The sequence below is a fragment of the Berghia stephanieae genome, chromosome 7 (genome assembly GCF_034508935.2).
Source record: "Berghia stephanieae isolate SIO BIC M18660-M18661 chromosome 7, UCSD_Bste_1.3, whole genome shotgun sequence".
Lineage (NCBI taxonomy): Eukaryota > Metazoa > Mollusca > Gastropoda > Nudibranchia > Aeolidiidae > Berghia > Berghia stephanieae.
Genome location: NC_088366.1, coordinates 27,049,226 through 27,076,922, shown reverse-complemented (window position 1 = coordinate 27,076,922; position 27,697 = coordinate 27,049,226). Strand labels below are relative to the sequence as shown.

The 27,697-nt window shown below is 33.5% G+C and overlaps 1 protein-coding gene across 1 annotated transcript; it reads left to right on the top strand.

Annotated features, from left to right (window-relative positions):
• Positions 1–431: 431 nt before the first annotated feature.
• LOC144976202 (FMRFamide receptor-like) lies at positions 432–24,382 on the top strand. Its single transcript, XM_078920386.1, has 5 exons — positions 432–617; positions 2,486–3,427; positions 9,596–9,756; positions 20,075–20,434; positions 22,152–24,382. Exons 2-5 carry the CDS (start codon positions 2,866–2,868, stop codon positions 22,509–22,511), a joined length of 1,443 nt encoding a protein of 480 aa, XP_078776512.1. The 5' UTR covers positions 432–617; positions 2,486–2,865; the 3' UTR covers positions 22,512–24,382.
• The last annotated feature ends 3,315 nt before the right edge of the window (positions 24,383–27,697 follow it).

Genomic DNA, 27,697 nt, shown 5'->3' with positions numbered 1-27,697 from the left:
CTACAACAACAACAACAACAACTGCTACTACTACTACTACTACTACTACTACTACTACTACTACTACTACTACTACTACTACTACTACTACTACTACTACTACTACTACTACTACTACTACTACTACTACTACTACCACCACTCCTTCTCCTGCTCCTACTACCATATTGCTACAACAACAACAACAACAACTGCTACTACTACTACTACACCTACACTAGTATTTTTCTCCTCTTTCTTCCCTCACCCTGCACGATCTGTCCACTTTCAAACCAATCACCTTTTTCTCGCCTACATTTATTTCACTCACCGCGCTCCACAACTTTTACTATTCGCGTCGGTCCATCCGTCCTCGCGACCCTCTGTCGCGTTTTTCTGCTCACCCACACACGCAGACACTCGTATTTTGTTCATTGACACCAGGCTTGCATGTCCATTGTGTCAGTAACCATCGAGTCTTCACGTAGTCGTATGCTCACTAGCCTGGACTAACTTTGTGACTGGAATGAAATAAACTTACAATAATCGTATTGCTATATATCACATAATACTGGACACGGTCACCATCGTTTGATCTGAAACAACTGGATTAATTATCACTGACATCTTCTTGAAATGTACATTATTTTATATTCATTATATAAGCTATAGCTATGTCAAAATTAAGGCTATTGATATCAGATAAAATTTTATAACTGACTTTGATATATGAAGAGACAGTTGTTGTTTTTTTTTTGTTTTTTTTTTTTTTTTGTTTTTTTTTTCAAGTGTCGTTATGCATTCAGGTAAAATGCTCACAAGTCCCTTCCGCCAGATAAATTATACGCTTATTAGAAGGATTAAGGGACAACGGATTGCACAACTGGATGTCTATAAACAATAACAAAGAGCCAAGTGACAGTAGAATAATTTGTTATATACTTATGTAAATTGACAGACCATTTTTTGTTAACTTTTGGAATGAAAACAGGAAACTTTCAATTCACATAATATCAACAAACTGATTGAGTTTAAAAAAAGTGAAAAAATTGTAAACAATTGACTTCAAATTTTACGTCTTAATCTCTCAACATTTGAAATAAAATCTTTCTATCCAAACATGAAAAGGGGCGAGTTGTCGAACATCAGTTAAAACATTTTAAATTATTGCTTTTTATGTGTCATACAAAGGTTGGAGCGCTTATGTGTCACAAATGAAGTTTCTGAAGAAGACTTTTTAGCCCGAACCGTCCTGTGTTTTGTTGTCTTTCTAATTTGTTATATTCATTTTGTTTTAATTCCGTGACCAGACTAGATTTAACCGTTAACAGCTAAAGTAGAATCAAAATTCTTTCCGGAAGATTATTTATCGAAATACTTCAAATACATACGTAGCCTTTAACTTAATGAGTGCAGTTTCAGGAAAGCGACTCGGGCTTTTAGAAAAGTGAAGATCAAGTCTCGCCGCCTCTAGATTACTTTGGAAAGAGGAGAGACTCAAACCCAAGGCTTCATTGAAGCTTATTGTGGGGGTAGTCTAAATAGTCGGTTGATGGTAAAGTAGAATTTTACTGGTCGTAATTTTATAACAGCAGTTTGCTATTACTATTAGTATTATTCTTACTGTTATTATTATTACTACTACTACTATTATTATTATTATTATTATTATTATTATTATTATTATTATTATTATTATTATTATTATTATTATTATTATTATTATTATTATTATGATTATGATTATGATTATGATTATATTATTATTATTATTATTATTATTATTATTATTATTATTATTATTATTATTATTATTATTATTATTATTATTTATTCATTATCATTATTATTATTATTATTAAATTTTTATTATTATTATTATTATTATTATTATTATTATTATTATTATTATTATTATTATTATTATTGTTATTATTATCATTATTATTATTATTATTACTATTATATTTTTATTATTATTTTTATTATTATTATTATTATTATTATATTATTATTATTATTATTATTATTTATTATTATTATTGTTAATATCGTTATCATTATTATCATTATTATTATGATTATTATTATTATTATTATTATTATTATATTATTATTATTATTATTATTATTATTATTATTATATTATTTATTATTATTATTATTATTATTATTATTATTATTATTATTATTATTATTATTATTTATTATTATTATTATTATTATTATTGTTATTACCATCATTATTTCTAATACTTTACGACAGAAATTAGCGGGACATGATTTGATAAACAACAAGATATTCAATCCTGTATTAAGTTAGGATGACCGTGATGCTAAAATTTGGTTTTAATGTCTGAAAGGGATACACAGTTTTGTCTGACTGCCGGATGTTGTAAGTATTTTACCTAAACGCATAGCATGAATATAGATTATCAAAATATAATGAAGGTTTGATGGGACATTAATAGAACCGAAAGTAATTTTTTTTCTTTTATTTTCCCAGATAGAATACGTCCATTAGGACCAGCAGCGGATGTTTGAACAGAATTGACACATCATTTCAAAAGGTGTCAGTTCCAACCGACGTCTATCATCTGTGCCGGGAGGAATCTTTAAAAATCTCTGACATCGATTATCTCAGTCTGCCAGGAACAATTTTCTTTGTCTGTTAAATAACAGATAATCTTATTAGAAGAAAAAAATCCAATGTTCAATTTGTTCTTTTTGTTGTGCGTGAGTCACACGTCGTAATTTGACATAATATCAAAGATCAAATTTAATATGTTACGGCATACTGTGGTTTTTGTTACTATTTCATTGAATTAACACATTTTATTAATCATATCGATTGAGTGAATAATACAGACGTGAACAAAATCATCCATGGCTTCACCGTCAAACTTCGTTGAGGATCTTTCAATCCAACGTACAGCCCCGGTGATGACTGACTTCAGTGACGTCGTTACAGGTGATTCGAGTATCTACAAATACGGCAATTTCCCCATTACAAATGCTACCATCCCTGCAACCGCAGCCACTACGATCGTTATCTCAGCAATGAACACCCAAAATGTCTTCATAAGTAATGGAATGCTGAGGAGAAATTTTAGCTCTCTGATGTATAATGAGGACTATGACATTGATGATTTTGATGAACAAAAAGCGCTTCGTAATACGTTTTCTGTAATAAGATTGTGCCTAGCTATTTTTGGTATATGTGCCAACGCGTTGACTTGTTATGTGTTAACCTATAAGAAACTATGGTCTCCGACAACCTTGTTGCTGATAACCCTTGTGATGTATGACGCTTTGTTTCTTATAGCCTCCATTCCTATGTGTTTGGTGGATGCCTTTTTGGAGCCTGAAATGGGCACGTTTGCTGTAATATGGGGAATATGTTACCCTTTGCGATTTATGGCACAAACAGGATCTATCTATACCTTGGGTAAGTTGACATAAGTACAATTCACGGTTAAGTCTATAATATTATTATTTGCGCGTCTTTTAAGATCCTCGGATCTTGACCTGTAGATTGTTTTTCTTCGAGTCTTATTATAGGCTGCGTACAGCTGAGAACCTTGAAAAGAGTCTTTACTCACCTTAACCTACCATAACCAGGTAAAAATGAGTACACATAACAGCGTTTTCTATGTCGAAATGAAACTGCATTCGCGTTTTATAAACTTATTTCTTGTCCATAATCTGCCAATTGATGCTAAGTTGACTTCGAATATCTTAGTTCATGTTAAAAAGATATTGCATTTAAAAAGGAATTTCAATTAACCATGTGCAAAAAAAAAAAAAATAATGCAAAACATTGAAGATCAATTAATTTTTGCGTTTCTTACAAATACCCAAAAAAGTTGCTCATTACAAAATCAAAAGGCTCAAGATGTCTGTTTTAAGTAGCGGTTTCAATATCTCAGCTTTAAAAAAGGATTAAGGATATCATCTCATAATGTTTGCATCCAATTGTCAAGGTAAAAGCATTGCGTTTGGAATTTGAATGGATTCCCAAACCGTCCTTCGATCTTGCGATCGCCGCAATGGGTGTGAATTTGAAATATCAAATAAATAGTATGAGTTATAAAGCATAAGTGTTAGTTTATTAGTAGTAGTAATAGCAGTAATAGTAGTAGTAGTAGTAGTAGTAGTAGTAGTAGTAGTAGTAGTAGTAGTAGTAGTAGTAGTAGTAGTATAGTAGTTAGTAGTAGTAGTAGTAGTAGTAGTAGTAGTAGTAGTAGTAGTAGTAGTAGTAGTAGTAGTATTAGTATATAGTAGTAGTTAGTACTAGTAGTATTAGTATTAGTAGTAGTAGTAGTAGTAGTAGTAGTAGTAGTAGTAGTAGAAGTAGTAGTAGTAGAAATTCTACTACTACCATTACTACTACTACTACTACTACTACTACTACTACTACTACTACTACTACTACTACAACTGATTGATACGTCGGTAGCGTACTGGGACCGAGATTGATTCTGGGTAGCTGGGTCTGTTACATCTGTGGGAAAGTACTCTGCGTCCTATCCAAAGGATAGCAAGCAATTGCAAATGTTAGTTCACGGCGCTATAAAAACCGGGATAAACTCCTCCTACGTGGGCCCGTCGGTTTTGAAGGACAAGTTTTATATTATTTTTTTTTTCATTTCATGATTGACATGTGTTTTTGTCACATGATTAATACAAAAAGACAGTAGATTATTAATAATACTGGCCGACAGTCTGTCTATCGGTAACGACCACCTGACCTGTCAACAAATATAAATAACAGATATTGCATTGTATGGAAATTCAATCACGTCTATTGATTCATATATTATTCATAGATGTTTATATCATCTTTTATTCGGGTCACGAACTAATAAACGATAACTAAATTATTATGCGACCCATCGCGTTAGGCTGTAAACTGAGTGCATTCCTTTTCGTCTCCTGTTCGTGAATTACAAGTGTGTTGTAGCGTCGCTTTTGTAAACTTATAGTCTTACACTGATCAAAAATGACGTAAAAAGACATGTCTTTGTCCAGAAAAGAAAACAAATCGTGAGTAGTATTCAATAGTTCAACCAATGGGATCTCTTTTTTCCTTGAGCTCAATTAACAACTCACCAGACGCTACACAAACCAAACAAATGACGTCAGACTATAAGTCTTAGAGGGTTCTAGTGTCAGGCTATGTGTTTACGATGGCCACGGTTATAGACGCTAGACCTTTCTGAAATTTACTCACAACAAACACATGAGTCATACCAGCAAAATAATAAATAAATAAAATAAGTGTAACCTGAAACGTTTATATATTACTATTCAAACAATTATTTACTGAGAACTGATCATCCAAAGGTGTGTTGTTTCGATTTGTTGGTAGCAAATTGAAAGAAATGTTAATTCCGAGATAAAACGTTCGCGTTCGGTTCCTGTTCCGTTTGGCAACTAAAAACGAGTGAGTTGCACGCACTTTGCTATGATAAAACATGAGACTGACTGAGAAGAAAGGTCAAATTGAGGGCATGACGGACCGGACTGGAAAGTGAATACACTCAGTTTTCAGCCATATTCTTACATGCCATCCACCGTCTCAAACGCTATAATGTCGGAATGAATCGGATCTCGAAAAGTAAATTTAGTTAAATAATAGTGAAACTCGGTTCTTTGTTATTGCTTTAGACCACCAGTCGGGTGATTAGTTCTCACTGAAATATATCAATTATAGTGAAAGCGTTTAAGGTTACTCGTAGATTTGTGTGTTGCTATGTTTCATCTGGCAGGCAGATGTTGTGGGTATATTACTGATAATACTTAAACTATTTTGACACGAATAGCGAAAAGAAATAGTATCAAATTGATCATTATTTGTTTTTATACTCATTAACAAGCTGATTGAGTTAGATTTACGTGATATCAAACATATGCCACTCGCCCCTTGATCTGGTGATGTATCCTAGTCCTAGTGAAACAGGTGCTGCTAAAGATAGTACGCCAATGAGACAGACATCTGTCATTAAATGTATGTACACAATCGAGTTACATTTTGTATTTTGACTTTCTAAAATGTAAACAATATTATTCTACCTCTAAATAGTAACGCGTAATGATAACAAGTTTACAATAATAATGTGTGCTGTTAGATTATCACGCGTTAAAATAAACTATTTAAAAGAAGAAAAAAAGAAGTATCATTTAAGTATTTTTGCAAATGTGTTTTATTCAGAGAGAATGAAGTGAAAATCAATTAAAGTGTAAAATAAAAAAAATTTCTTACACTCATTGCATTTTGGAATTCGAATTGTGTTTCCAACCTGCACTCGCGAGCCCGTGCCCGGGTTAAAAAAAAACCCCAACTTGTTCAGAATTTTTAAAAACTATAATGTAAGAATGTACCACTTGACCTATTGTCTCAAGTAGTATTGTTTTAAAGCTATTTTCTTTCGTTGTCCTTCAGAGCCCATCGACCCGGTGTTGATACTGTTTTACATGGCGTGAAACGGACAATAGCAATTGCTTGCTATCCTTTTGATAGGTTTCTAGTCTATCACAAAGTACTTTCCGCCAGGTCTATCAGAACCCCCCCCCCCCCAATAACTGCTGGGTGGATGGATTTTGGTGCCACGAATTGAGTTTTTAACCAATTTATTAGTCCAGGGTTAAGGTAATATATCACGTGCTTTATTGGGGGGGGGGGGAGAGTAAATTATCTTCTTAAAGATAAAAACAAAAACAAAAATATCTAAAATGTCATATTATTTGAGATCATATTAACTGTAAAATCTTTTCTTGAAATGTGTTTTACCCCAACACGATTCATACATACGAAACCAAATCCATCGATTACGATAACCCGTGTGGACTTACTTAATAATAAATTGTGTTAAACCAGGGGTTTAAAAGAGTTTTGAGTTTTAAAATGGATGACAAATTTGTTTGCAAGTTACTATGAAATAAAAGATTTCTGGTCAATTTGTGTATATATGAAGTCATATTTTTATGGTGGTGGGGAAAGCTTAATTAATCTATGACTCATCGTCTAAAGACGGTAGTATCTTGAGATGAATGAGATAAGAACAGGAACTTTAAAAAAATCAAATTTATGAACCATGAGGGAGATAAATTTTGCTTTATTTAAAAGATTGAATGCCATTTTAGAAGGGTAAAACGCTAACATTTTGTAATTCTAATGATGCTGACTTTAAAACAAGCTTGTAGCTTAAAATTCATCCCGGCATTATACCGTTTTGAGAAGGTTGGTCACGTTTTCTAAAACCATTAACTTGTTTTGATGAATGGACGTGAAAGCGTCTGAATGGGATTTCCAAGGACAACAATAACGGTGGTTGGGCGAAAATGGATGCGTCATCATCGAAGACGTCATTAATACTTATCAAGAATTCCACGGGAGGAGTTCTCCGTTTTCTCCTTAGGCTTGGCACGGCACGCGAGGTCGGCCCGTCCCTGGAGACTGGTATACGACGACGACGTCTGAGACAAGATGTAATAAAACATGCCCGTCGACTGTGCTTATTCTGTACTCTACCTAAACCCATTTTCTCAGTTTGGCCAGAAATGTTTAGTTCAAATATATTATTGACTTAAATCGGTCGTTAAAAAACCCCAATAAATTCCGCCATTCCGCGCGGCATCTTAGATGTGGTCCCCTAAGGATTTCATAAAGAAATCTAGATAATCTATCAAACAAACGTCAAGTGTCAACGGGAATCACTCATATTGCTCAAAGTGAGTAAATAAATTTGAGTTAATAATCTTGCCCAATGAAAAAAAATTAAAGTGCCCCGAAGCAGGACTCGAGCCCAGGTCCTTCCGGACCACAGTGCAATGCGTTAACAACTCGGCCACTTCAGCCCCAAATCGCTATAATTTTGACACATTATAGTCTCAGAGTTGGGTCTTTAGAAGAAGTATGAAAAGCGTTATAATTTCTGTCCACAATGAATATTGAGTTTGGCAGAGGACGATGGATGAATAGCTAGTAGGAATGAAGTAGTTCACAGAATAGTAGAAAGAGGAGACAAACGAGGTGGAGGAGGAGGATGAGGAGAATAATGATGATGATGAGGAGGAGGAGGTGGTGGTGGTGGCGATGGTGGTAGTAGTAGTAGTAGTAGTAGTTGTAGTAGTAGTAGTAGTAGTAGTAGTAGTAGTAGTAGTAGTAGTAGTAGTAGTAGTAGGGTAGTAGTAGTAGTAGTAGTAGTAGTAGTAGTAGTAGTAGTAGTAGTAGTAGTAGTAGTAGTCGTAGAAGAAGAAGAAGAAGAAGAAGAAGGAGTAGTATTATTAGTAGTAGAAGTAGTAGTTGTTGTAGTTGTAGATGGAATGAGAATGAAGTAAAATTTTTAAAAAAGAAGATGAGGTCGAAAAGGACGCTTTGTTCTAGTCCAAATCTAATTTTTATATTAATATAACCAACCACAGAAAACTGATTATTATTATTGTCCCCGATAAACCGCCCGTTCAGATCTCACTTATCCATACTCTTATTAACATCGTTAGTCTGAACTCCATCCAAATGGTAAAATATCTATTTGATGCTGAAGAAACCTTACAACAGCATAATTGTTCCTCAAGTGTATATATTATTCTACAAGGGATTTAACCTACTTAAATCGTGAACAGGAGATTAGGTTCCAATACAAACGCGTAGGATCCCAAGAACCAATATTGGTGATGTTGCGTTGTTGAGAAGTTCAAAGGTTTTACCCCTGGGATGATCAATTCTCACTTGTTCCACCCACTCCACTAGAAAAACAGGATAACGCTCCCGCCTCCACAGACAACATAATCCTCTTCAAAGATAATCAATTCATCTGCTCTTTTTATCCATTGTATTTTTACAGAATGTTCTCTGACAAAGATTTCGTCATTCAAAGTTCAAAAGGTTTTTTTTTGTTTAAGTACTTATTCATTAAAGTGCACAATATAAACGCGAGACAAAATTTTGAATCGCTGCCTGAATAAGATGATAAGTTGACACAATTAATTGTAGGGATTTGGCATTAAAGTTAAAATGGTTATAATTAGAAAATGTATGTTTTTAATGTTTAAAGAAACAAAACTCACTCATTTCGATGAAATAATTCATTTAAAAATCAAATTGTATAATTTAGGCTTAAAATGGCATCGAGTTTACTCAGACACAATGGTGTATTGACCCAAAGAGTTACATTCTAATGGATTTATCAAAAAATCATTTTGCTATCATTTTCTTTAAAATCTGCAACACGTAATCTTTTTTTACTAAGAGAGCAGTACCAACAATGCTGTGCATTTACAGGACCCCAGAATCCCATCTTTCTTCCTTTCGCTTTTGATTTTCTGAAACCAGCAGTAGGAACTGACATCAACTTAAATTAAAATCCGAGAGTGAGTGAAGAGCCTTCTCAACTATACTCGAGCGGGGCTCGAATCCAAGACACTCCGATCCAAAAGAGAGTGTTATACCGCAAGACCACATAGTCGCACACAAAAATAACACCGAGTTGACACCATTGGGAACAAATGCTATCATATTAGACTGAAAGCAATCCGCGCGTGTGAAGAGTTAAATGTGGCTATGACAAAGATAACACATGCTTAATCAATCTTTATTTCCATTCTCGTTCAGGCACTTTGACAGTGGAGAGATATCTCATAGTGCTACGCCCATTCAAAGCCAGGATCTTCTGTTCTTTCGGAAAGATTAAACGGTTCATCGTCTTCATATTCTTCTTCTCCATCATCTTCAACATTCCAAGATGCTTATTCTACACATTGGCAACCTCTTTTGTAAGTATCTAGAATGAACAAAATAACTGAAACAATTTGTGTTGTTGGCTTTTTTTGTTTTGTTTTGTTTTTTATTTATTTCATTTATGCTACTTTAAAATAGGAAGACGAAATAAAAGAATTTGCTTTAAACCTACTCAACCAATAAAAGGTTTATTAGAGAGATAGATGGGTAGGGAAATACATAGATAGACTGATTGATAAATAGCTCGATACATAGACGAGTGGATTGCTAGATATATTTTTAAAGATTTGATAAAGATTAACAAATGTACATTCAAGGACACTTTTGATGAATGTTGAATCGATAGATATAATATATGAGTTTTGACTGATATCGAAAATTATATTTACCCGAGGGCGGAAAGCTCCCATCAATACCGGTTTTAAAATAACTCAAGAAATAAGAACCTTAATAAAAGTCACTCATTTTAACTGCAAGTTAACTGACCTGTAACTTAATATGAATAAAAGAAGAAAAGGAGTATAGTAATATTGTAAATAGATCAATTATACATATTCAATTCAATATATATATATATATATATATATATATATATATATATATATATATATATATATTACACAGATAGAAGGACAAAAAAAACTTTGTTTTCGATTGAAACTACAGAGTGCTTTTTATACCCCCCCCCCCCCTTAACAATACTCATCTTACACTACGCTCGTGAGTCGCGAGCGTGCATATGAGATATTTAATTATTTCATACAATAAAGTGAGAACAATACCTAAATAGCAGCATCACATAACTTTAGAGTTATTTGATGTTCCTATTTATTTTCCTCACTTATATATTTTTTTACTCATTTATTAGAAGAGTAATTATTCACATTCAGGTACAGACTGTGAGTGAAGTTTTCACATGTCTACTAACAGGGACCGGGTAGGTGGATCTGCTTGATGGGACAGAAAGTACTTTGCAATATATTTATGTTCAAACCAAAAACAGACAATTTAAATTGTTCTTTTACCTCTACTTAAACCAATGAAACGTTGATTCCATATGCATAAAGCCGTTAAAAGACATCAACTTTATTTGTTTCGAAACGTTTTTATTTATATTTGAAAACAGCTTGAACTGTCGGAGTCTATTTCTAAGATGTATAGTAAAATAAAGAGAGTTAAAGAGTTCCCAACGTTACGTACGTGATTTGCATTTCCCTCCAATCTCTTGAGAGTGATGAATGAGTAGTGTCAAGTAGCATTACTACCAAATTCTTTACCTCTCTGTTTGCACGTGCTCAAGTTATAAAACGTTTCGGGTAAAATTGAGGAAAAAAAACAGCTAAGAAAAGAACTAAATGCATAACACAGGACATTTAGTGCTCAATTCCTATTCAATCAACAACAAAATATAATTAAAAGGACAATACTGTAGGTAAAATACAAAATGGAGGAAAAGAATTTACGAGCATTACTTTTTTTTTAGAGTGCCCAGCTTATCGCGGCTTAGTATTCCTCCAATATATAAAACGAACAAAGAAAAACACAGGACGTAGAACGTCTCCCTGGGGAGCTTTAGGGACAGTGGAAACGGCGTGAACCTGGTTTGTAAGAAAGATTGTTACTGATGCTTCGTACTGCCATTCTTCTAATGTGGCCGTGCTAAATCACCCCTATCAGAGCAACAGCACTTAATGTATCAACTGCTCTTCCTATTTTTAAACATCTCAAAATAGTATACGTAAAGATCTGAAAACATACATCAATATCATAAATGACAAAAATTTCAGTCACTATGCAACTTTGTAATCTCGCTTTGTGGCATGGCTGAGGATTATATTTATTTCTTTATTGACAAGAGTCGTGACTAGTCGGTCGAGTGATAAAAATTTCAGATTTTGGCGATATGATTTTTGTTCAGTCCCTTTTAACTACGGTGGATATTGATTGCTTTCGCCCAGCTGAAAAGTGAATACTAAGCTGTTAAAAGCTGTTCACTGTAAAATTTATTTTACAAAAAATAGAAATACCGGTTTAAAAAAGAACAAAAAACCACCCACGAAACCCCATGCAATTAAAAAATAGAATTTAAAAGTGGCTTCTCTTGTATTAAAAAAAAAAAAATAAATAAAAATTAAAAAATAAAAAAAAAAAAAAAAAAATATATATATATATATATATATATATATATATATATATATATTATATATATATATATAATATATATATATATAATATATATATATATATATATATTATATATAATGTAAATTTTCACTCACATTTTTTTTGGCCGAGACGACTCGTTGCTGTGTTTTTTACACTTCTTCAGTTGGCGTTGCAATGATGATTCGATGATGCAACGCCGACTGAAGACGTGTAAAAAACACAGAAACGAGTCGTCTCGGCCAAAAAAATGTGAGTGAAAATTTACATTATATATTAGCTCTAACCACCATTATCGAGCACTTTCGTACCTACAAGTACCCACCAACACTCATATATATATATATATATATATATATATATATATATATATATATATATCATATATATATATATATATATATATATATATATATATATATATATATATATATATATGCCTCTTAAGTGGAACAACTGAAATGTTGCAATCGCGCATTATATATTTTGTTGCCATAAAAATCTGAAAAGTGTCTATGAAAAAAAAAGACTTAAGTTTGTTACAAGATCTAAAACCTGCGACATGTACAAGTATCAGATTAAAGATATTGTGACAGGCCCAAGTCATTTTGACAAATCCATATTTGACGTTGACAAATATATATATATTTACATTACAATATATACATATATATTGTTAAATTACATCAAAACTATCAGTCAAAAAATGAAAATAATTTTTTTTAAATACTTCTCGAGAGATCCAGACAAAAAAAAACCCATGTGAATTAACTCTAGAGGCCTTTCAAGAAGACTTCTCTAATGTTTGCTTTTGCCTGACTGAATTTGATTAAAAGTCAACAGAATTTTCCAATCCCTGCTTATGTAATTCAATTGGGCTCACCGTTCAGTCAAGTTTTAGTTTAAGGGTACTTTAAAATTGGTATTATTTATTTTATTTTAAAAAATATTTTTAGATTGAATGAATATTGGATAAGTAAATAAGATATGTGCTGTCTTCAAAAAGACAATTTTTGTAAATTATATTACGAACATTTAAACGAAGACCATATCTCCGTTGTTAATCGAAAGAGACAATTTTGAAACGATTGACTTCACAGCCTCAAAAAATCAAGTTAACTCAGTCTAACCAATTCCAGCCGAGATTTAATTTAAATCAAAGCAGACCAAAACTATAAAAGAAATTTAATCTTTTTCTTTTGTTTGAAAAAAATTACTATTGTATCAAATATACGTCTCAGGTTTGAATTTAAATTTCCCAAAACGTTACATATCATATTGATTCCTCAAAGGGAAATTGTCTCTTTAATTTTAACCAGCTTAACAATTGAATAGAAAAGCTTGACAGATAATCGGTTTGGAGGTTTAAAGGTTTAATCATGTTGTTAACGCAATACACAAAAAATCGATTTTGTTTGTGTCCTCAAAAATTGCTTGGGGTATTTGAGGGATTCATTATATCGTCCTTACTTCAATAAACATCAACTAACTAAATCATTACCTGTGCCTTCAGGTTACTAAATTTTATTTTTCTTGCTCAAAATACTTTTGAAATTTGATTTTTGCTTATAAAAAATCATGAAAATAAAATAGGTATAAAAATAAGATGATTGAAATATCCAACTTAAATAATAGATTTTTACTTGTATTTAAAGTTTGACGGGCCTGTGTGAGCAGCACTTTGAACTCATAATAAAGCCAATCCTTGCTTTTAAAATTGCAAATATTATAAAACTAGTATTATATATAATAATAATAATAATAATATAATAATAATAATAATAATAATAATAATAATAATAATAATAATAATAATAATAATAATAATAATAATAATAATAATAATAATAATAATAATAATAATAATAATAATAATAATAATAATAATAATAATAATAATAATAATAATAATAATAATATCATTTTTAAAACACCTAATGGAAAAATTGGTATTTAAGAGAATATTATATTAGGGTAATAAATGGAGTTCGGTAATTTGAAATTTATTGATGTCCCTTAGAGGGGGCTTACGTTGATAAAGCCGTCAGACATTAGAAAAAGACGAAAGACGGCGTAGAAGAGGAAGACTGGGAAGAAGAAGAAGAAGAAGAAGAAGAAGAAGAAGAAGAAGAAGAAGAAGAAGAAGAAGAAGAAGAAGAAGAAGAAGAAGAAGAAGAAGAAGAAGAAAGAAGAAGAAGAAGAAGAAGAAGAAGAAGAAGAAGAAGAGAAGAAGAAGAAGAAGAAGAAGAAGAAGAAGAAGAAGAAGAAGAAGAAGAAGAAGAAGAAGAAGAAGAAGAAGAAAGAGAAGAAGAAGAAGAAGAAGAAGAAGAAGAAGAAGAAGAAGAAGAAGAAGAAGAAGAGAAGAGAAGAAGAAGAAGAAGAAGAAGAAGAAGAAGAAAAGAAGAAAGAAGAAGAAGAAGAAGAAGAAGAAGAAGAAGAAGAAGAAGAAGAAGAAGAAGAAGAAGAAGAAGAAGAAGAAGAAGAAGAAAAGAAGAAGAAGAAGAAGAAGAAGAAGAAGAAGAAAAGAAGAAGAAAGAAGAAGAAGAAGAAGAAGAAGAAGAAGAAGAAGAAGAAGAAGAAGAAGAAAAAGAAGATGAAGAAGAATATCAATAAGAGTTTCAAAATATTTATGGCAATAAGATAGAGCATTTTCGTCGGAATAATTAAACAGGACTGATTTTTTAAATAAATAAATATGTCATTTATAAATATACTAAAAAAGCAATGGACCTAGAAATGATCCTTATGGCACTCCTTTGAAAGTTCTTCCCACTGACTCTTCACTTCTCCAATTTTAACTCGTGGTTTTTAGTTTGATAGATAACTTTTAATCAACATTATAGATTTTTGTCCACCCCATATGTCGAAAGTTTTCGTATTAGTATGTCATGGGGTAACAATCAAATGCTTTATATAAATCCATTAGGATTACCACTACATATAGTTTACTGTCCAACGCCTTTTTCCAGTCCTCAATCAGTTTCAAAAGTATTGTCTGACACACATGATATTTTTCTAAACGTACTTAAAAACTTGTGAAAAGGGTTTTCAAAGTGATTTGATAGTTGTTGAAAGGGAACTTTTCTCAAAAATGTTGGAAATAATCTGTAAAATACTAACGGATCTGTAATTCTTTATGTCGAGAGATCCCTTGATTTTTCTTTTAATAGGGGAGTAATTTGTGCTAATTTTAGCTTTCCGGGAAAAGACTTGTTCTGATTGATTCAATTATTATCTTATATAAATATCTGGTTACTACGGGGCGACTTTTAGCAGTTTTACTTAAATGTTATTTCACCTGTTGCTTTTTTTGTCAATTAGACCTGTGACTTTATAAAAAGAAGAAGAAGAAGAAGAAGAAGAAGAAGAAGAAGAAGAAGAAGAAGAAGAAGAAGAAGAAGAAGAAGAAGAAGAAGAAGAAGAAAAAGAAGAAGAAGAAGAATGAGTAGTAGTAAATATATCTAAGTGTATTCGTGCCCCCAAAAAAGGTAATTACGATCCAGGACCTGGGCTGTTTGGAGAGTACTGGAAATGACAATACAGACAACCTTTCAATTATTGTTGAGAATTCGTGCGAGCGTAGTAACAGACACTTCTTTTTTTTACGTTTTATTTTAGCTGTGTCCTTTTTGTAAAAGGTTATTTACTTACGCGTGGGCAGTGCGTGGGAGGTTTACAAAAAATAGTCCTATATTTTTCTTATTTTTTTAAAGGTCTTTTTTTTACCTTGATTTTATTGTAATTTTTTAGCTTGTATGTGTTTTTTTACTATTCTTTCGTGGAATGCCTACGCGACAATATCTTATGATGTCGTGACAGAAGGGAATATTTTTTTATGTGGGGGGGGGGGGGGGGCGAGTTGCTTTTTTGTTTTGTTTTGTTTTGTTTTTGTTGTTGTTGTTGTGTGTGTATGTGGAAGGGGGGGGGGGTCTTTTTTTGTCAACGGACGTGATTGGAGTTTGCTGCTTGATAAATGCATTGATGAAAACTCTGCCCCATAGACAAGTATCCTCAACTAGAAAAACAAAACCCTATCCTGAAGTAAGAGGGGAACCTGGTTTTCCCTTCTACACAACAACAGCCCTCAGCATTTGTAACGTTAGACGGAAATAAATAGAAATAAAAAAAAACTTCATTGACAGCAAAAGGGGAAAAAAATAAGTCGTAGAACATACAGCTTCGGGCAAATGTGTGGATCTCATCACGTGTTATCACACTCTCGTATCGCTGGAAAAACCATAAGCTTCTGACATAGCTAAATAAAAGACATTTAAAGCAACTAAACACATACAGTATTGTTAGGAGAGAGTTCAAAGCCTCTGGCTCTCTTAAAAAAATAGTCTCAGAGCGCTTGTATTATCACATTATTCATCATTATCATCTGATAAGCAGAGGGAATTTTTTTCTCGAACACATTTTAAAAAAAAAATTAATGGTTTATGACGTTAGACTAGATAAAGATTTCGACGATGTATTCGAGACCGGACTAACCAAAATCCAATCAGGCTTCATCTTTTTGGGGTTTTTTTTGTTTTTTTGTTGTTTTTTGGTTTTTGATTGTTTATTTTTGTTTTTGTCTATTTCTATTATTTGCGAAATTATTTGTAAATATCTCATATTATTTTGCAGAACACTTTAAAAGAGATCCATTTCATAGCAAAGCATAGGCGGTTCTGTGACTAAATGTATATCTTAACTAAGCACTGAGAACGCAATTTTATATTTTCGACAAAACAAAACTGTTACCGGCCAGATACTCATTCTACACCTTAGTACTATAAGAAAATGTGAATAAAGATCCTTATCCAAGGACTCAACTTCGAGCCGTGATAGAGCGTAACTAGAACCCACGAAGAACTGGTCCGCATGTGAGTGTCATACCACTGGACCACCAACCCCCACAAATTTTATTTTTCACAATTCTTTCATCCGTTTCATTCAACATTGTATCTACAACCATCTTTTTTTTCCATTCAAATCTTTACGTTATCTTTGTAGATAACGTGCCTATTCATCAGAACAGATACTTGGTTAGTCTTACCTGTCTGAGATAGGTTTGCCCTTTCAGTAATTACGCTAATAATATGTCAATTTGCCTGAAGGCTGTCTGGACATCGTCGAGTTTTTTTGTATGGCGACTATGACTGTATCATTACAGAATAGCAAGAGATTGAAGTATATAGAAGGGGGTCCCTATAGATCAGTTGGTAGAGCTATAGAAAGCGGGATAAACTCTGGCTCCGTGGGCCTAATGGCTCTGAAGGAGTACTTTTTCAAAGTATATAGCTGCAGTCTGACAAAACACTTATTCATTTTTGGTAACAAGAAATGAATTTTTCTTTAGATATTGATTGATTGATTGGTTGATTGATTGATTGATTGATTGATTGACTCCAAAATTTCTTTAACGGATAAAATTTGAGTTGCATTCATAAGAGCGAGGGATTGTAGTTTCTGAACCTGGAAGAACACTCATAATAAATGCTTAAATTCCAATAGTTTTAATTTTGCTTTTGGAGTCACCCATCTTCATCCGGTGTAACGCAATTATACTAGATTGGCTTCATGGAAGATAATTTGGACGAGCTCCAGACATTTCAATCAAAGTTAAGTCAACTTTAGCAAGTAGCCAACTGCAACACGCAACATACGAGACGGGACATGGCACTGTTTTCACGGCTAGATTCTCATTTTTACACCAGAGTAAAGCTGGAGCTTCGGAGAAAGGAGCCTTTTTCAAGGATCAAATTAAATTGTCGCCCAGATTGGGACTCGAACCCGAGGCTTGCCCGTTCGTAGGCGAGTTTAATACCACAAGACTATAAACCCGTAAAAGCAGCAATGATGATGAAAAGACTAATGAAATCATAACGTTAACATTCCTATGTCATTAAATATTATGCGCTTCCCATGACCTTGACATTTGATGACAAAAGATCAATTAGAACTTGTTGTTTTGAATATAATATTTCAAAAGCGGCTTTTATTTCCTTCCTAATCAGAGGCAACTTTTAAGCCAGAGACAGCGATCATCAAACAAACACTCCCTGGATTTAGCGTGGGCATTCTGTTGAATAATGAACAGCACAACGACATAATAACACGTTATGAAATACACTAATGATCACTGTGACATGTATTGATAATTAGCGTTTAGGTAATTTACTCACCAGCTTATGCCGCCAGCCTAATGTTCCGATCCACTTAAAAAAGTTCATTGTCTTCTATATTGAATATATTGAGAACTAAACACCCAACCGATGTCTAAAAACAATAACAAGGAATATAGAGAGGTTATCACCATGCATTTCATAATTGATAATGTAACAACAACAAAAAGCAGAAATATGGACTAAAATGACTATGCGTTCAAGTAAAATGCTTTCTAACTCTGCCTACCAGGTCAATTGTTTCAACACAAAACTATGGACAACCTTAATGTATGATTGAGAGAATTTAATAAATACTATTCACTCAACTGGCGGTCCAAAATGATGAACAAAAACCTGAGTGACGTCAACGTCATCCACTCTATAAAAGGAGTCACTCAATTATCCAATATTCAACTCACTGGATGGGTTAGTCATGCGCTGTCTTAACAGTTTTTATAAAGAGTAGGGTCTTTGTGAACAAGTATTAATAGGTCTGATAATAAAGTGCACGCAACCATTAAATAGGCGTATTCCAACATTGTCATTGTTGTAATTGACAATAATTTGTGTTGTTTTGATAGTATATTTATATGACAACAATGAGGCCATATTGATTTTAGTTGACAGAATTGTAAATATGAGCATTTCTACTCGAACCAAAAATAAGAATACGTCGTACACACTATTTCAATAATTTAAAAATCGAAATTGAATCGGGGAACTTTCCATTACTTCCCCCTTACAGCTTGAGACTCATTGAAGAGCCTATCGCTAAATGTACTTAAGTCACAGAAAGTTAGTTTTGAGAAAATGGAGGTTAAAATTTGGATTAGGCTATCCAGAGTGTTTAAAAAGTAAAATTTGTAATATTGAGACAAGGGACTAGTTTGTCTTTATCGTGAACAAAATTGGTGAGAGAACGAAGTTGATTATGGTTTAAGTTTATCACCGATTAGCTAAAAATCATGAAAATGTGACATAAGTACGTTTAGTACTGGATTCTTCAATTATAACATTTAAACTCCGAACCATTTTTAAAAGACCGCTTTCAATTGTCTGAGACTCAGCTGTTCATTGTCTTCTTTGTCATTATTTTATATGGCTTCCGTGTATTCAAAATACGAGAGGTGAATTATATTTTATAAAAGGAGAGAGCGAAAGAGATGCAGCACTAGAGAATATATTTAAAAAGTGATCAAACCACGAAAAATGTGGAACCATCAGCACAAAGCAGAATTATGTTGGGGTTGATTAGAAGCCCTAAAAAAGAATTGTATTGTTATAAAAATGAGAAAAAAAAATATGATATTTTAAATGCTCTCACTTTGTTAAAATAATTTCTTTAAATGCAGTAAGACATAGAAACTTAAATCAAGTTATTTTTTAATGTTGACTATGAACTTACGTTTGCTCCGTAATCATTCCGCCTTAATACTGCTTTGAGTTAGACAAGTCACAATGAGCTTTTTTATTCTTTTTTTTCCAGTTTGTTTCAATTGCATACAATATCCTGAATATCAGCATTTTGATTCAACACGGTTTGGGATTAACTGATATTTCCGCGAAAAATTCACCTGAAAAAATACTGGGTTTGGCCGGTAGTCAGATGGTAAAGACAGAAATACCGTCTGCCTGCAAAACCTGAACACGGTTTACGGCTAGCTGACGTGTACATTATTTGCAGGTCTGTTATAACAAATTGTTAAGGGCTCATTGTTGTAATAGAAATACCCTCAGCCCAACGAAAATATTGTCCATTACAACAATGTTAAATCAAGGTTTTCGGCTATCAATCCTTCAAATACGTTCCCGTAGGTTGCGGCCTATCTATTCATCCTTGACCTCATTTTCCTGTGTGTCTAATCTGGTTACATATTTATTTATATATATTATATTTATTTATTCTCACTTCGTACTGTTACATTCTCCGTCAACGTTGTTTCATCCTGTTGTAATTGTCATATTTATTTATATATCTATGTGTTTATCATTCATAAATGTATTATTTATTTGTTTCTTGTTCATTTACTTGTTTCAGTCATCAAACTTGACGTCATTTCCCAATCAAACATCGCCGATATTCTCGGACTCCCACGACTCCTCAGCGGTCGCAGCGACACCTTCAGAAATGTCAGCACCCATGAATGGAGAGCACCATAGCGTCAACGATAACAGTCACGGATACCAAAACTCGTTAACGAGCAACCAATCAGAAAGTGCCAAGCAATTTGCCTATTACTCATGGCTCTACTTGCGTGTTTACGAGCTGTACATAAGCGGTGTGTTCCTATACCTTCTTCCATACGCTCTCATTCCATTGCTGAATTTCCAATTGCTGCTGGCTATTAAGAAAAGGCGGCACGAAACAAGATCAATCAGCCTCAAAGGCGAGCATAAGGTACGCATGTAAAATTTCATTATTTGCACTATATCATTACAAAGTCCCGGGTTTGTGAGTTTTTGTCAATATGAGGGCCATTTGAATCGATCGATATTTGAAGGGCGAGTTTTCTGACCAACTTTTTAAAATACGTGTCTTTCCAGAGCAGGGCGGTTGACTGGTCAGTCAATATGACAAAATGTTGTTCAAAAATGTCAAAATCCCTTACATTGATTCAATCTGATTTGTTGAACATAACTAAATTCTCTTCTGTCTGGTTCATTCCGATATTAAACCGGATTGACGTAGTCACAAATTGGTTTTGGCGCAAGAGTCGTTGGTTTAATAACTGAGCACGTTTGCCGGCTGTTGTAATGGAGTAAATTTGCGTTGGTTAGATAGTATTTCCAATACAGAAACGAGATCGAGATCATAACAATTATTATTATAGTGTTCAGACTTGTAAACATGTTCTCGTCGGTCTTTATGTCTATTTTTTTCCTACTAAATTTCAAATGTTCATCAGTTAAGTTAATCTTTTGTTTTTGTTTTTTACTTTGAAAAAAAAAATGAAGAAAAATTGTATTTTCATCATTAAACGTCAAGTTTAGTTTAAGTAGATACGTTTCTTTGTTATTGAGTTTGAAAACATGACTATATAACAATTGTTATAATCAGTTGTTTTTTTCTGTCTCGACGTCTTCATAGCACAAAGGTTCAAAATATTATGTGGGTTTATATTTTATTTTTAACTCTTTTTTTCCAACCTTGTTGAAACATTGAATTTTTATTATGAACGTAAAGTCAAATCTTAGTGTATCTCTCTTCGGTATAGGCGTCTGGAAATGTTTGTTCTGTTCGCCCTTTCAAGATGAATTTCAAGTTCTTTGTGAACAACTCTGGATTTGCGCGTGGGCGTTTCAAGGATATTTCGTTACCAGAACTTTTCGCTGTTTATTTGGTTTGAATCTTATTTGTGTTTCCCGCTACCAAATAAATTTGATTCCTTCTGTTCCATCAGTTTGGGCAGCATATTGAGTCCAGTTGCTGGATTAATATTGACTGATCTCTAGGATAACAGGCTTTGGTGGTATCCGGGTGTAATCCGCTTAAGTATTGGACATTGTTATGTAGATGAGACTAGCAGCAGTAGTAGTAGCGTACAATTTTCATAGCGCTAATACTGACACTTTACGGAGAGATTTCAAATTCATCTGGCCTCAGTTCTTACAATGTAATTCGCCACAAGCAGTCTTCGCCTTCTACGCAAATATTACAATGTTTGATTTTCTTTACCAGTGCAAACTTAATTAAAATGTTTTCTTTTCGTGATGAAAAGATACAAGTAATTTTATTATATTACCATGCAGTATGTTGAACCAAGCAATTTTTTATGTTATAGGAGAGGAAAAAAATATTTTACTTCCATTTTAAGTACACTTTAAAACATATTATGGTCAAATAATATCAAATTTGTAAAGAACTGTCTCCACCTTTCAATCTTAACAATATAGACAGACCTTTTTGATTAAATCACATATTTACATATGTTGATCTCATTGTTCTCACTGCAAATTACTTTCAATTACAAGAGTGTTGTTCTTAAGACTATAACTGGGCTCCGATATCAGACTTCTAAATCTCATTCCCACTTAGACTCAACCTTTTAGTATCCTTTTTGTTCTGTTTTGACATTGTTATCATACCGGGTTTTTATTTTTTATTTCATCTACAGCTCAAAAAGACGAAAGCAACAAACAGAGAAGATGGTCTGACTATGATAGTTCTAGGGATCACAGTTTGTTTCTTCTTCTGCTGCTTGATACCAGCCATCTACAAAGTGACCCAGATAGCAAACGTTCCGTCCACGGAAAGCTCTTCCATATATCTCCTCATCGCCACCGATACAATGCTGATTGTCAACGCGAGTACCGATTTCTTATTCTACTGCTTACTTGGTGCAAAATTCAGAAACGCGTTCCTCCACATTTTCTGCAACAAGTCGGATTGCGTCAGAGGCGGTGGAGCTGGAAGATCCCCTCTGACTAATGGGCTGAGCCGCCACTCGGACACGTATTATCACACAGTTGTTTGACTGGGACAAACACATTTTGCTTCCCATAATTTCATTATCCGTGTCTGATTTAGAAGGCTAACAGTTACAATCTTGTGTGAATATCCATTCCTCAATCAAAGTGAGTTGTTTGTGACAGTAAATCGGACGTTACAAGCTTTTAAATGAGCTAAAATCAAGGATTCAACTGTGAGGTTTTTTAAATCTTTTAAACTTCAAAACAGCAAATTGAATCTCCTTATTCTAATTATTTCGTGTTTAACCGATTTTTTTATCAGTTAATCCCGACATTATGTAATAGAACATCGTATTGTTTAAGGGCGATTATTCTTTTAAATCTTGAAATGCTCTGTGTAGCTCGTATGTACAGGTACACACTTTTTTTCAAAGTTGTATGTATAACATTATACCAGAATGACAATGTGAGTGACGGTGTTATCAGAGACTTGTGTTTTTTACTCTTGTTTTCAGTCATAGATTATACTCACCTGAATTTGATAATTTTTCCACCTGGTGTTTGACAATAAATAGTGAAAATGGAGACGTTTTCTTAAAACAAATGATTGACAAATTGAATGTCAGCATAAATGGTAAATATTAAACTGTTGTGTAATTGATGCCATACAGAGACAGAGAGTGGGGATAGGGAGGAGAGAGAGAGAGAGAGAGAGAGAGAGAGCGAGAGAGAGAGAGAGAGGGAGAGGACAGAGAGAGATAGGATAGAGAGAGAGGGGGGTGGCAGAGAAAGAGAGAGAGAGATAGAGAGAGAGAGAGAGAGAGAGAGAGAGAGAGAGAGAGAGAGAGAGGGAGTTTTATACAGAAGACAGAGTAGGTCAATTTAATGCAACAGTCCACTGTCTTAACCTGCTATTATATTGGAATTAACTGGACAAAGAAACTTAAATCATAGTGAAACATCAGACAAAGAAATCATCAGTTTTTTTTAAAGTATAAGAAATCAAGAAACAAACTAACTCTTTTCCAAATACAGTAAATTTATTTTAAATCAACGTGTAGATAATTAATCTTCAAATTCAAATTTATACATCGAGTCATAATGTTTATCATGACACACAATAATTCTATTTTATATTCAATCGAACCCCGTTAAGTGAGTGTAGATATAAAATTAAGAGATATGGCGGGTTTTTTTCAGACAGAGACAACGCTGTTAACGGTCAGGTACTCATTTTACACCTGATTACGTTGAGAGAATGTGAGTAAAGAGTCTTTTCCAAGGACCCAACTATGCGCCGAGCGAGGCTCAAACTCAGGACCTTCCGATCCGAAAGCGAGTGTCATACCACAAGGGCACATAGCCGCACTCTTTAACGCAACAAAATGATTATTTTGCAATACAAGAAATTAAATACTCCACAGTAGGGAAAAGAAATGAACCCATAGATTACCGTATTTGAGGTTATGAATTCAATTTCCCATTTCTAGTTCATCCTGACGTAATATCATTTTGGGTCCCGGTTGGTCCCCGTTTATTATGATATGTAATTTTGACTATGAATTCATTGTTTAACATCTGAATCAACTCGACATTAACTAGCAAGGACTATGAAAAATGTTTTTTTCTCTTTTTGAGGAAAAATTTTGTCTAAAATCAAAGCCCTATCTCCACTGAGTAAAAATGTTTTTGAATTTTGAAAATCCATTCATAAATAAACAAGTTATGCAGTTTCAAAGGTGTCATTTATTTGGATGACCGGCAAAGAGGAAAAAAACGCGAAAATATGGGACGCTTTTTCGGCATTTTTTTTCGACCTTTGGTTGTATCTTGCGTAATAAGTGGATTAAAAGATTGAAACTTGAAGAGCAAATTAGGATGGTGTTTTGTAAGATACGGGAAAAGTACTCGTCATATTCATATGAAATTTTACAACCAAAAAGAAATAAAGTTCATGTATTACCTTGTCAGCGACAAAACCTCCACGCCCGGTAGTTTTAGAAATATTTTACTCCAAAGAGTAAAAATCTATTTTTAACGGTCTTCTGGTAATCGTATGAGTTTTGTCGCTTGACATAATCTAAAATTACCTTTTTTCTAACTATGTGCCAACTTTCAGTCATATTCATTGATAAACAGCGTCGTAATTAATTTTAAAAAATAGCATATAAGTAACGGCTTCGTCCCATATTTTGACGCGAATTCGGGCACTTCGTGAGCGAAAAAGAGGCCCAAAGATTTGTGCGGGATAGTCCTTGCTACATTAACATATTTTGGAGACTGTGCGACATATACCTAATATGATACACCTTCGTCTTCACGTCATTCTTTCTTCAAAACCTTATGAAACTAATAATTATGTTTACCCGGATATGATGAGTGGCCATCGGAATCCCTGGCTTTCGATTACAATGAAAATAACAATTACATTGCTGGAATCCATTCATCAAATAAGACGAATATGAGCTGGATTTTAAAAAACATATAGGTTTTGTTCTACATCCCGATTGCTGCCCGTCCCATAAAGCGACTGGTGCATGTGTATTCTCATTAATGAACTATAGAAACGCTATTAGGTATCGAATCACCATTTCAATGAATGCATTTTGTCTTCTGTAACTTTATTGAGGATATGAATACGATATCACCTTAGAGGGATATATATAAATATATATATATATATATATATATATATATATATATATATATATATATATATATATATATATATATTGTAGAAAGATAGTTTGACTGATTGATAGATTGATAGAACATATTGAATGATAACGATTTGTTGCGTTAAAGAGTGCGGTTATGTGGTCTTGTGTTATTCTTGTATTCTGTGTATTTATTCAACTCGTCATTTTTTACCGCATATTGACATTCACTGGCATACTCGAAGCACGTTTAAAGTAACTCATTTAATAAATCCAAAGCCACCAAAGGATCCTATCTATATTAATAATTCATGCTGTGCTGTTTCTCGCAATCGCAAATTTCAGCAAAAAATAATACTGTTGAAGTTAAAGAAAATTATTTTTATATGCTTTTTTTACTGCTCTTTTTACATAGAAATTGAGCTCTTCTATTGCCAGGTTTTTGTATTAAAAATTGTATAGATAGATAGCTATAGGGAGATATTGAAAGAGAGTGTTTTATATATATATATATATATATATATATATATATATATATATATATATATATATATATATATATATATATATTGAATCGTGTTTGATACAAATATGGTACGAAAAGTGCTCGACATGTAGTAATGGAGCGAATTATTATTTAAAATATTTACCACAATGTTTGGGGCAGTCTACATTAATGTTTCAGGCTTAATTTGCCATCTTCAGGACTGAGTTGTTTTGTTGACTGTTGTTCTTTCTTGAAGTGGTTCCGGTTTGAAGTTAATTAAGAGGAATTTGCGCCGATGGGGACACTTTCCGTAGATCTCACTTTTCATGTTGAGTGTGGCTTCATGAGGTTGTTTGATTATAGTATATTTTTCTTCCAGGCATAAGCTTCATTGTTTTGATGTTGGTGTGTATCCTGTTGCTTTAGATAAAATTTTCCATGAAATGTTGTGGTCTATTTTGTTGTCTTTTAATTTCCAAATATGTTCGCTGAGTTTTGTGGATGTTTTTTTGTTAGTGTTTCTAAATGTTGAGGTGTGGAGGTTGTATCTTGTTTTGAAATTATTTTCTGTTAGTCCTACATATTTTTCTTGCTTGTTTGTTTTAGTTTCTGTGACTGTGGCTTGGTAAATTAAACTTGATTCTAAGCATTGTTTGTTTAGCGGGCAATGTTCTTTATTTCTGCAGTTGCATTTTCTAGTGGGTGGGTTTTGCTCTTGTCGGTGGTTTATTAATATTTTTTTGTTGTGGCTTGAAATTATTTGTTCTATGTTGCGCATACACGAGTAACTTATTTTTATGGTATTCCTGTTGATAATTTTATGTAGCTTGTGGTTTTTTGGAAAGTGTGTATCAATTAACTTCAGGAACTGCTGTCCTATGTTTGTGCTGACGTTTATGTCGAAAGGTGGGTTGAACCAAGTTATGTGTCGTTTTCTTGTTTTACGTTCTTCACTTGTGTGTTGGGGTTTACATGAGAGGGAGGCGTCTGTGTATAAAAATGGTGTGTTGTATCCACTTTTTGTGAGTGCTTCTTTGTAGGGGGTGGCTGCGACGTTGAATATCTCTCTGTTTTCCGAAAGTTTGCTCACCCTCAGTGCTATGTTTTTTGGTATGTTTTCAATGACGGGACGGGGTGGTTGCTGTTTTTATTAATGTAGCTAATGGTGTTGTTTGGTTTTCTGAACGGTTGGAATGAATTGGATTTTATGTCGAATGTGATGTCGAGGAAGTCAACTGTTTTTTTGTTTGCTTCTATTGTGATTTTCAAATTGTTGTTTTGGAATATTTTACAGATTTGTTTTTTGATGTTTTCGTTCGCTCTTGGTCGTCTGTTGGTTATAGCGAGTCCGTCATCTCTATAGAGGCCGATGTATGTGTGTGTATGTTGTAGTTGTGACAGGATGTAGAGTCCGACCAGTTCGCATGTTTCAGCACCGTCGAACGAACCCATTGTTACGTCGAAATCATTGTGTCGCTTTGTCCACGGTGTTCGTTCGACGGTGCTGAAACATGCGAACTGGGCCGTGGACAAAGCGACACAATGATTTCGACGTAACAATGGGTTCGTTCGACGGTGCTGAAACATGCGAACTGGTCGGACTCTACATCCTGTCACAACTACAACATACACACACATACATCGGCCTCTATAGAGATGACGGACTCGCTATAACCAACAGACGACCAAGAGCGAACGAAAACATCAAAAAACAAATCTGTAAAATATTCCAAAACAACAATTTGAAAATCACAATAGAAGCAAACAAAAAAACAGTTGACTTCCTCGACATCACATTCGACATAAAATCCAATTCATTCCAACCGTTCAGAAAACCAAACAACACCATTAGCTACATTAATAAAAACAGCAACCACCCCCGTCCCGTCATTGAAAACATACCACTGAGGGTGAGCAAACTTTCGGAAAACAGAGAGATATTCAACGTCGCAGCCACCCCCTACAAAGAAGCACTCACAAAAAGTGGATACAACACACCATTTTTATACACAGACGCCTCCCTCTCATGTAAACCCCAACACACAAGTGAAGAACGTAAAACAAGAAAACGACACATAACTTGGTTCAACCCACCTTTCGACATAAA